At 41.3% G+C, this 12,376-nt stretch overlaps 1 protein-coding gene across 1 annotated transcript in view; it reads left to right on the top strand.

Moving 5' to 3' along the window:
- TES (testin LIM domain protein) overlaps positions 1-11,717 on the top strand; it is a 70,172-nt gene extending 58,455 nt beyond the window's left edge. The window contains exons 5-7 of the mRNA XM_040343777.1: positions 4,174-4,389; positions 8,963-9,121; positions 10,647-11,717. Coding sequence (XP_040199711.1) covers positions 4,174-4,389; positions 8,963-9,121; positions 10,647-10,838 — 567 coding nt within the window. The 3' untranslated portion in view covers positions 10,839-11,717. The remainder of the gene's footprint in view (positions 1-4,173; positions 4,390-8,962; positions 9,122-10,646) is intronic.
- The last annotated feature ends 659 nt before the right edge of the window (positions 11,718-12,376 follow it).

The following is a 12,376-nucleotide window of genomic DNA, read 5'->3' as shown; positions in this document are numbered from 1 at the left end:
TGTAGGTTGCATATCGCAGTGCAAACTTTGAAATCCAGACCGGAATCGGATCGCAAAACATTTTAGTTTTGGATAGTGGAGAGGGATTGGACTGCTTGTCAGTTTTTATTGCTGTCTGTGCCCCTGTTAAAGTGGTGGTCCGCCCAAAAAAAATAAAATAAAACCAGCAGCTACACATTCTGCAGCTGCTGGCTTTTAATAAATGGACACTTGCCTGTCCTGGAGTCCAGCGATGTCGTCACCCGCAGCTGATGTTTCCATCAACTGTCTAGTGCCGCCGCCGCCATTGCGGGTAAGGGTACCCGGCAGTGTAGACTTTCGGCTTCACGCCGGGAACCCTACTGCGCATGCGCAAAGCCCGCTCCTCTCTCCTACTGGCCCGGCAGCCAGAGAAGGAAGAGGAAGAGGAGGGAGCCCTGCGTTGACGTCACGGGCCATGGCCAGAAGTACGAAAGGATACCTGTCAGAGGGGAGGAATGTGATGAGCTGAAGTTCCAATCTTGGGTGGAACTCCGCTTTAAGGAAATTCACCCTCTATTTGTCCTATTTACCATTATTTAAAAGTGAAATCACAAATTTTAGGTTGTCCCCAGAAAAGAAATGGAGGGGAAATCCTCCAATGGGCACACTAGTTCTGGTGACCTGGGGGGGCCCCCCCCCCCCCAAGTACTGTATTTATTGGCGTATAACACTAACTTTTTTTACCCTGAAAATAGAGGGTAAACTTTGTCTACGTGTTATACGCAGGGGGCTGTGGAATTTTTTTTTTCCCCTGAAACTTCCCTCTTAAAGTTAGGGTGCGTGTTATACGCCTGTGTGTGTTTTACGCCGATAAATACGTTAATTCCCTTAATTTGTAGGGAATTTTTTTTTTCCTGTGTTGTGTTTTTTTTTTTTCCTGACCAAGGCAAAGATGAATGGTAAAAGGAGCAGTGTGCCATTCTAGACTTTGGTCTGTTTCCCTTTTTTACAATTCCATGCCACATATGGAATGTAACATGGATTGATTTTTTACTAAACCAGTGGATTCTGTGCTCATGTGATAATTTGTGTTGATCAAAAAAAATGTTTAACTGAAAGATGCCCACAAACCGATATCTATACAGATTATATACCATACATGTAAAGTGCTGTCCTTTTTTTAAAGAAGGCCAGCCTGCGCTTGTTTGGCTGGGTTTCTCCTAAGGGTCACAGGAGTACAGTTAGTTTTGCACTCCTGTGACCTGTGTTTAGTGGAGAGCGGTCTGTTACTGGAATCAGTCCAGGCACAGCGTCATCCCGACCAAAGTCTGGATCCGTCAGGTGCCTAGACTGATGGCAGTCTCGGCCTCTGAGCGAGCCACTGACGGCCACTCCCTGCCCCTCCAAAGCTCGCCGCTCCAGTGAGCGTGAAGGAATAGAGTGGATTTCTGCTGTGCGATCGCTCGATTCTCAATGCAGAGGCAGCGGGGGGACAGATGCAGCATCGGACCAACGCTGCATAAACCTAGTTAAGTATGATTAGGGGGAAAAAATAATTTTTATTTTGCACAAAAGAAGATTTTTTTTTATGACCAGCCCTTTTGAAAATTATACAAGCAATGAAACATCTGTGATTATAATCATTCCAAATTTATATTAGGAAATCAAGTACCATCACATTCTAGGGGAATTTATCTCATTAAAAACGGTGTCCGCACATTTTGAAAAATGCTGAACGTTTTATTCATAATGGTAAAGGATCACTCAGAGCTGCAGCTCTGTACAAATTGTCAGATGCCTGTATGAAATGTAGCCACCGATGTACATTTTACACTGAGCTGTAGCTCTGAATGATCTTTTAGGCCTCATATGCACACAGTGGGGTTGATTTACTAAAGGCAAATCCACTTTGCATTACAAGTGCAGTAGCTGTAAATCTGAGGGGTAGATCTAAAATGATGGGGAAGCTCTGCTGATTTTATCACCCAATCATGTGCAAGCTAAAATGCTGTTTTTTATTTTCCTTGCATGTCCCCCTCAGATCTACAGCGACTGCACTTCCAAGTGTACTTGTAGTGCAAAGTGGATTTGCCTTTTTAGTAAACAACCCCCAGTGTGGTTGTTGTTGTAGGTTGCTGTAAGGGGCATATGTAGTTTCAAGCTGCAAAAAAAAGGCCAACACGTTTTACAGCATTACAACTTTAAAAACGCCTGACGTGGCTTAATGCTGTATGCGTTTTGACATATCAAAATCAATGGTTCCCTATGAGAGCTGTCTTAACTGATCCACCTTTCAGCCCATTGATTTTGAATGGAGGTCAGATCTGATCTGACTTGTGGCATGCAACTTGTGTTCTGAGGGCCTTGAAGGGGAATCGCCGAAATAAAAAAAACGGCGCTGGGTACTTTTGATGAATAATCAGTGATGCCAGGCTGGTAACAGTCCAACGTGGCTGAATGCTCATTCACAAAACTGAAAGCTCACCCAGCACTGCAGCTCTGTGTGACCCATTGGCCAGGCTGTGTGTATGTGTGTGTGTGTGTGTGTGTTTGTTTCTTTTTTATGTTTTATGTCAATCCTGATGCACCGTGCTTTAGTAAACTACATGTCTAAGCATACATTGGGCCGATTCGACATGTCAAATCTCATGCCAAATCGGAGGCTATTGCAGTGCTGAACCGATTTCCAAAAGTAGTTCCTGTACTACTTTCGGGGGTGATTTGAATAGACCTCTATGCATGAACCCGCACAGAAGTCTGTCAAATCGCCCTCTGGAGTCGGACTACATTGCCGGTTTGAAATACAGCTCGCAGAACTTGCACAATTTTCTAACCCGCATCTGTGTGAACCTGGGCTAAATGTTTGACAGGTTGTACACCGCAAACAATTATGTGGTCGGAAAGGAAGGGACAATCAAAGCAGTTTATCAAGGCAAGGCATGCTTGTATTGGTCAGCATGTATTGTGTGAGTGGAGATGAGGGCTAACTGTGATTTTTTTTTTATTTTTTTTTTTATTGCGTTATGACCTTTTGTCTATGGCTAGTCATGCATGACTCTTTATCTGGACCCTTTTCGAAAGTTGGAACTGTACCTCTACAATTGTAGGCTGCTATACCTGTATCTTATCCTGTTCAAAATCAAGGTTTTCAACCGGCTATGACCAAATCATTGTGTTCTTTTGACAGTCTCCCTTTGGATGTGATCGGCATGCAATCTTTTCCCCCACTTTTCAGGTAGCTTCATAGGTGTGTTCATTAGTTACCTTCTCCTTTAAAGAACACATTACTTTTACTTGTAAGTGTAAGAACTCTGTGTTCTAGCTGTTTTCGCTATTGCGCCAGACAGCTATTTTAAAACCTTAATTTACACCACATATTCCAAATTCTTTTTCCATAATTTATGGTGCGCATTACGAAAGCAGTGCTGGCACCTACTTTTATAAACTCCATTCTAAGCAGCAGTAAAACCTCTTCATGTGATAAGGTTGTTGCTGTGTATACATTTGCCTGTGTTTTACAGGTTGATTTGTTAGTGTGTAGCAGCCCCCGCAAGCGCTTGTTTGTATTTATTTTCTCTCGCTGATCCAGACTTCAGTCATGCCTGGAAAGGATTGCGTGTCACAGAACATCTTCATTACTCGCCAAACTTCATTAGAAGCACAACTCCAGTTATGGGAATATCTTGCTTTGTAAGCAACTGCCACGACTGAAGCAATTTTTCCATCTGAGGCGTTCCTCTGGCTGGACAATGGGATGTTTGTGACTCCAGTCAAGAGTTAAAAAGATTGAGAGGGCGAAGTATGCATGGTGACCCCAGCTCACAATTGGTTTGCTAATTAGCATTTTATTGTTACGTCGGGAGGGAGTGTTGGGACATGGAGAAGCCCTGTGAAAATAGCTGTGCAATGCCTGTTTAATTCCTGTAGCAAGCCTGATTCCTCTTAGTCACAGCAGGATTAGGAAGTGTCCCAGGAGAGCTAATCGATGGTCCATGTCACTGTCTGCATGGCATTTTGGAGCTGTGAAACATGTAGGTCTCAGAACAACATGTGTTGCACCTGGCACAGTATCAAATCTGTTTTAGAATGCTTTTTTATAGATGTGTATTCTATTTTATATTTGCAGCAAAGCCTTCTATACGTGAGAACTTTATTTGCAATATGTTTTTGTTGCTATAATTTATTTTTATATTTTATCACTGTTGTCCACAGTATTGCTTCAAGTGCAAGGAGAACATGAGGGAGGGTGACCCTGCTGTGTATGCAGAGCGAGCTGGCTATGACAAGCTTTGGCATCCTTCTTGTTTTGTCTGCAACACCTGCAACGAACTCCTAGTTGACATGATCTACTTCTGGAAAAAAGGGAAGCTATACTGTGGTCGCCATTACTGTGACAGTGAGAAGCCACGCTGTGGAGGCTGTGATGAGGTAAATCCACATGTTCTTTAATAGTTCGTAATGTTAAGCCTCACCTATTTTTCATTCCTGTTCATATTTATTGATGATTCACTAGTGCAATGACCTTCCAGCACCCGGTTAAGTAAAATTTCCTTTGCTTGGAATACCTTTACATTGGCTTGGTGTTTTAACAATTCTAAATGATACTCCTATAATTTTTGAGTGGGGGTTTTCACTAGTGTGCACCACTGTGCTAGTTTAAGGCAAAGGGCAACATGTAGAATTTTGGTCATCTCTAGCAACTGAAAAAAAAACATTTTTCAGTAATTTTATTTCAGTAGGTTAAAGTGTAAGTAAACCCCCCTATTGTTTTCAGCCAAGGAAGCTGCCATCTTTTCCTCTGTTTAATCTACAACTGTCATGTTGCTGCACATGTGATTAGTTATGACACCAACCATTGGATGGTTTGACAGTTTGGCTGAGAGCACAACCAATTGGAGTGTTGCATTTCTGGCACATGCCAGAAATTAAACAGTTTTTTTTTTTTTTTTATGGATGGGTTTACTTCCGCTTTAAAGGTGAAAGATCATACTGTACCTTGGTTCCACCACAATTTTTGGTGTATGTAACTGTGCTAATTTATGGGCAGGCTTGATCCATATCCCCCTTTACAGAAAACATGGGAAATACTTGTACATTACCACCAGATGTGTTGGTACTGTGTCAAGCCTTTATTCCAGTGCAGTCCCAATGCATGACAAGGCAAAATGCGTTTTTGCCAGTGTTCCCGATTCATACCAGTGCTGAAAAATGGTACCGCATGTGTGGTGGCCAATTGAACATCATGAAATGTCTGACATTTCAATAAAGTTTGGTAAATAAAAAAAAAATGTGATGCGTGAGATCAGTGCACCAGCTCTGCACTTATCTGGACAGACCACAACACACCAACCACTCCATTGTAATGCAGCAGCTGGTGTGAATGTAGCCTAAAAGGGAGCAGGTCTTTCCAATGACCCTAGTAAGTTCTGTAAAGGGATGTTAAAAGAATGGTGGTGTATCTGAAAAACACAGCTTTATTTCTCATTTAAAAAAAATTGTCCCATTTAAATGTTATGCAAGTTGTTTACCTGAACTATTAATGGTTATGGTAACAAATTGGGATAATCAATATGAGCTTTGGGCACCATCATTTTTTAGAGCTTTACTATGCTTGGGATGTTACCATATAGTTACTTGCCATATAGTTACTTGCTTTCTTCAGACCTCTTTAGTTTCACCGTGTGTGTGTGTGTGTGTGTGTGTGTGTGTGTGGTGTGTTTTTTTTTTTTTTTTTTTTTTTTTTTTTTTTACCCCTCTCCAGCTCCATGGATTTAATGGACGCAAGCGCTGGTTTGGTGTCTCACCTTGTCTGTTTGACCATTCACAAAACGTAGGCTGTGATGACATTATTGGCCCTGCGTTTTGTGAACAGGCAATCCTAGTCAGTCATGACACTAGCACTGATTTTGCCTGCGGCAGAAATGCAAATGGAGCTCTTTTTAAACATTTTGAATAACACACATAGTAAATAACCTGTATGGGAATGGTAAGCACGTGCTTGGCACTGTTGAGCTTTGAAAATAATTGTCCTGTGGTTTAAACGAATTTAAAGGTAGATAATCTGCCATGTAAAACTATATAGGTAGAATGAAATTTGCTACTTCTTTAATACAGGAACTTTTTTATTAAAGAAATACTTGCTTATATGAGAAGAACACAATGACCTACAGCAGATCAGAGCTGCTGTTCTGTCAATACTCTGGCTGATTTTACACTGGGGTGGGCATTGACGGTAAAACGCTGCTAGTTTTAGCAGCAATTTACCGTCATTTTAGCTGTGCTATTCGGCAGCTAGCGACCGAAATTAAGAGTTAAATGCGCCTGTGGCGCACCGCTGCCAAATCGCTTTACAGGCGCTTCGGCAGCGGTGCCTATTCTTAATTTCAATGGGCAGGAGCGGTGTATACACCACTCTTCCACTTCCCTAAAGATGCTGCTTGCAGGACTTTTTCTAAAGTCCTGCCAGCGCAGCGTCCCAGTGTGAAAGCACTTGGGCTCTCACACTGGGCCTACAGGGGAGGCATTTTTCAGGCGCTATTTTTAGCCCAAAAGCAACTGAAAAATGCCTCAGTGTGAAAGGGGTCTTGTGGTTCTTGCTGCAGCTTTTGGGCCCGATGGCCTCCATCCGAGTCTCTCTCCAGTGAAGCGTGGGTCTGGCTGGACATTTTTAAGTAAGGTGTAGACTCATGGGTGCTAGGGCAATTTAAAATTTACATTATGCATTCATCTTCCCAGTAGTCCAGTTCTTATTCTTTGTGGGTTTACCATACCCATACAATTTGCATTTGGGAATCACCTAATGTAGTTTAGATTTTTGTTTTTTTGTTTTTTTTTTCAAATGGCCTGGTTTGAATACAAACATTTCAGTCTCTAAAATTTTTGAAGCAGGTGATCTGTGGCAAATTTATAATTTGTGATCACCACACAGATTTTAGATGGAACCTAAAAAATGGGGGAAATGTAATCGGCCTCCGCTCTCTCTAGTGGTATGTAGACCTGGAATTTGGTAGATTTGCTCTATTAATTATAGGAAAAAAAAACACAAAGGCTTTACAAAGCCCGTTGTTGGAGCAACTGAACCTCCCAACTGAAAAATGCAATTCCCTGGAATAAAAGCTGGTATAAAGAGGCAAGACTGCAAAGGACAAACCTGAATGCTAATTCGAATCAATCTCTGTAGACAGCGATGTTTGGGGAGTACAGTCCATGATTTTTGTTTTTTTAGGGTTTTACTAGATCCTGACCTGAACATAAAACGGCTATATACGCAGATATTGCTATCTATTCCTATGTCTGAAAAGGTCTACTTGATGTAGCCTTAAGGCAATTTTAAATGCCCAAGATGAAAATGTGAGCTGTGCCAGGTTATGCCACTGAGTAACCCCCAAGCACTTGTAGGAAATTTTGGATACAGCAGTCTGGCCCAAGATGCATTGCAGACTCAATTGGAGCTCTGATTATGTGCACAGCAGCAGCTACTTAAAAGAAAAAAAAAAATGTTATTATATTTGTTATTATTTTTACTTAGGTTCACACTGGGCTGCGGGAATGAAGCCACGTGAGTTCAGCCGAACTTGAACGATTTCACTCTGGCATGTCGGTCCCGGTTTTGGCGGCGATTTCACAGACATCTGTGCGAGTTTCTGCATAGATGTCAATGTAAATCACACCCCAAATTCGCAAAAAGTAGTACGGAAACTACTTTTTGAAATCTGTGCAGTGGCGCAAATGCAGCGTCGGGACAATTTGACATGTCAAAACGCAGCAATGTGAACCAGGACTAAGAGATGAGAGGTGCCTCCTAGGTGTAGCAATATGGTTACCTTTAATGAAGGTACAACATCTTTGTTTGCACCAATGGGACTTTATTATTTATTATTGATTTATTACGTACAACAGGACACCTTTTTATTAATTTACTTGCATATTATAGGATAAGTTGTGTAATTACATATTACTCTATAGCGCCCCCAGTACACTTTTTAGCACGCATCAGATAGAAGTCACATAACTTCATCACTTTCTAGGGGAGCAACTTGGCACACATTGTGTGTTTGGAACCTTTACTTGGGCACCCAAATTATTGTTTAATAATTATATATAAATCTATTTTATTTTTTCGGCGCGGAATTGTTTTTTATATTTGCACTGAAGGTACAACATTTAGCAACTTGCATTGTTGATTTAAAACGGTCACATCTAAGTATGCAGACATCCGGGGTAAACCTGTTCACATAGACCGTCCTCCGCACCGCCATTTACGTCATCCCTTCCACGCTGCGTTGCACGAGCGCTTCAAGCCTCGCTTTCGGATCGCTCCACTGCAGAGTAGTCTTCCTGGTCACGATTGCAGACTGACAGTGGTGAGAGCCAGCGATGCAGAGGATGGTCTACATGAACAGCTTTACCCTGGATGCACAACCTATCACGTTGCTATAATCTTTTTATATGGACTATATACTGAAGGACTTCAGAGTTTCGAATATTTCTTATGGGGAAATTTTGCTTTGGTATATGAGTGCTTTGGATTGCAAGCATGTTTCCAGAGCAAATTATGCTTGCAATCCAAGGTTTTCCTGGTTGTGTGTGTGTGTGTGTGTGTGTGTGTGTTTTTTTTCTTCTATCATTCCCAGGGAATTGTTATCTCCACAATATAACATTTATGTGTTGCAAAGATGCATCTTGGGTAAAAACATCTTTGACTGCACTTCTGTTAAAGTCTTCAATATTGAAATAGTTTGTTTAGAAGTAAAGTTAATTTTAGGTGGACGGTTTGCTTTGTCATGTTCCTCATGCATGTATTTTTCTTTAATGGCCACCAGATGGCGTGTTTAGTTAATTTGAAAGTACCGTAGTGCTGTAGCGACACCTGGTGCTTTGAATAAAAAAAAAGCACAAGGGAAGAAGTAACAATTGGGTCTTAAAACAAAATGCTGTGTCATTTTAAATATTAATTTTAAACTTCTTCTTTTTTTTTTTTTTTTTTTTTTTTTTCCCCAAGCTGATTTTCAGCAATGAATACACTCAAGCCGAAGGACAAAACTGGCATCTGAAGCATTTTTGTTGCTTTGATTGTGATTGTGTCTTGGCTGGGGAAATCTACGTGATGGTGAATGACAAGCCAGTGTGCAAGCCTTGCTATGTGAAGAACCATGCAGTGGTAAGACCCTTCAGTATACTGCAACTCCTGCTGCTTCCATTTTTCTGCTTTCCTACTATATTTTGTCACTTGGATCTCCATTGTTTTAATATTCGGAAATTGCTTTTCATATGTCTTAATGAAAATTGGTCATTTCCTAAAAGAACTCGGTATAGTTTAGATTCAAAAAGCCACAGTATTGATGGGGGGGAGTTTATTTTTAATCTCTTGCTCAACCACATATATTGTAGTATACATACAACATCAAGCTTTTAACTACTTTACCTCCATTCCTCTATTTAGAACTGTGCTTCTTTAACTTCCAATTGCTCGGTCATGCAACACTGTACCCAAATGAAATTTTATATATATAAAAAAATTTTTTTTATACACAAGTGGTATTTAACCACTTCAATACTGAGCGCTTTCACCCCCTTCCTGCCCAAGCCATTTTTCAGCTTTCAGCGCTGTCACACTCTGAATGACAATTGCGCAGTCATGCAACACTGTACCCAAATAACATTTTAATCATTTCACCACCCCCCCCCCCCCCAAATAGAGCTTTATATTGGTGGTATTTGATCACCTCTGTGTTTCTTGCGCTATAAATAAAAGGGACAAGTTTGAGGAAAAACACAATTAGGTAGATTCAGTAAGAGTTAGGCCGACTTATCATTAGATAAGTCGACCTAACTCAGAATCTACACTGACCTATGTTTAAGTGTATGCTCAAACAGAGATACGCTTAAACATATCTAAGATAGGACGGCTTGCGCCGTCCTATCTTAGGTTGCAATATTTTGGATGGCCGTTAGGTGGCACTTCCATTGCGGCCGGCGTAGAATATGTAAATGAGTTTATACGCCGATTCACGAACGTACGCCCCGCCGCCGCAGTCGATTTACGCCGTTTCTGTAGCGCATTACATGCCTAAAGTTATTCCATCTATTAGGTGGAATAACAATGTTAAAGTATGGCCGCCGTTCCCGCCGCGAGATTCAAATTTTTTACGTTGTTTGCGTAAGTAGTCCGCGAATCGGTATTTACGTCCACGCTGAAATCAATAGGCCTGTGCGGCGTACGTAACCGCAATGCACACTGGGAAATGTAGTCGCCCGGCGCATGCGCAGTGAAAAAAAACGTCAAAAACGTGAGGTCAAGCCTCATTGACATTAAACACGCCCCCCCCCCCCCCAACACATTTGAACTAGGCGCCCTTACGCCCGCCGATTCAGGCTACGCCAATGTAACTTAGCAGGCAAGTACATTGTGAATCATGTACTTGCCTCGCTAACGTACGGCGGCGTAGCTTAAATTCCTTAAGCTACGCCGCCGCAAAGTTACGGCGATCTTACTGAATCTACCCAAATATTTTTAACTTTTTGCTATAATCTTCTTCTCAACATTTCTAAATGTTTCTTATAATATAACAAATCCTTCCTTTTTTTTTTTTCTGAGTTTAGTTTCACTTTTAAGAAGTTCTGGTTTAAGTATAATTGAACATTTCCTGTTTTCTAATATGTCTTTTATATAAACCTTTCTTTAGACATGCCAGGGCTGTCACAATGCTGTTGAGCCTGAAGCTCAACGTGTGAGCTACAGTGGATTCCATTGGCACGCCACAGAAGAATGTTTCTTGTGCTCATGTTGCAGCAAGTGCCTGATTGGTCAAAAGTTCATGCCAATTGAAGGAATGGTGTTCTGCTCTGTCGATTGCAAGAAGAAAATGACATCCTAAGAAGGAAAATGGTGTAAAGTCACATCTATGATGAATCTTGCAGCTAATTGAAAGAGTACATTTCATAGTAAAGAAAAGTCTATGCATTTAACAATGAATGGTAAAGAAAAAATAAACCCACAATGGCTCTTTGTCGGAGATGACAAGCTGATTTTAATGCAGGTGTTTTAAATTCAGAACCACAACTTATGCAGAAATCGCCACATACTGTAATACTGAAGTTTTGTTTTTCCATATCCTACCAGACCGCTTTATATTGTCGCATTCCTAGTTCTATGGCTATAGCACTTTATTGTTGAAAGGTGACTTCCATGTTGCTTAAAAAGTTGGCACGTTGCCCTGCCTACTAACGATAGAAAAAGCAGCCCCCTGTTTTGTTGGCGCAGCACCTTTTTTAAGATGTTGGCTGCAGTGCTCACTGTTGAGCTGTTATATAGGTTGACCACTATGTTTTTCTCAAAATGTTATCATGACTTTTATCCTGTGCTTGGAAAAAATAAAACTTTGAGATGTTTTAAACATTCCCTTTAAATTAGGACACATGCATCGGGAACATTCATCTGTAGTGAATATCACATTCAGTGCTTTGTGTCCCTTTTAGTCTCTTCCATTCACAGTAAATTTGAGTGTGGCAAATATAAAGACCTTGCCGTCTACAAATGATTTGTTTTTTTGCCGCGGATACCTATACCTGTCAAAAGCAGATTGTACTCTGCATTCAAATCAAACTGTACAGAAATCTCAATGTGTCTGGCACTTACCTGTTGGAAAGGGATGACAAAAACATTATGAATTTAAGTGGAGCTTTAAAATTAAAACCCTGCTAGATCACTTCAGGCTGGTCCCTTTTTCTTTGCAGGTATAGCTATGTAAAACATTTAAAAATAAGTGCCTATACTGCTTAACTACTTGCCGACCAGCCGCCGCCATTATACGGCGGCAGGTCGGCTCCCCTGCGCGAGGTCACGTAGATCTACGTCACCTTGCGAATCAGCCGGCTGGCTCGCACGTTGGGATTACCGCCGGGCACCCGCGATCGCTCGTTACAGAGCGAGAACCGGGAGCTGTGTGTAAACACACAGCTCCTGGTCCCGTCAGGGGGAGAAATGCCTGATTGTCTGTTCATACAATGTATAAACAGCGATCAGTCATTTCCCCTAGTCAGTCCCTCCCCCCCCCCCTTCAGTTAGAACACACCTAGGGAACATAATTAACCCCTTCCTCGCCCCCTAGTGTTAACCCCTTCCCTGCCAGTGGCATTTTTATAGTAATGAATGCATTTTTATAGCACTGATAGCTATAAAAATGCCAATGGTCCCCAAAAATGTGTCAAAAGTGTCCGCCATAATGTCACAGTATCGACAAAAATCGCTGATCCCCGCCATTACTAGTAAAGAAATAATATATAAATAAAAATGCCATAAAACTATGCCCTATTTGGTTTGCGCAAAAGTTATAGCGTCTACAAATCAAACGCTTATTGCGATTTTATTTATTTTTTTTGGATATTTTTGGGGATATTTATTACAGCAAAATGT

The sequence above is a fragment of the Rana temporaria genome, chromosome 3, assembly GCF_905171775.1.
Source record: "Rana temporaria chromosome 3, aRanTem1.1, whole genome shotgun sequence".
Lineage (NCBI taxonomy): Eukaryota > Metazoa > Chordata > Amphibia > Anura > Ranidae > Rana > Rana temporaria.
This window is presented reverse-complemented; position numbering and strand designations above follow the sequence as displayed.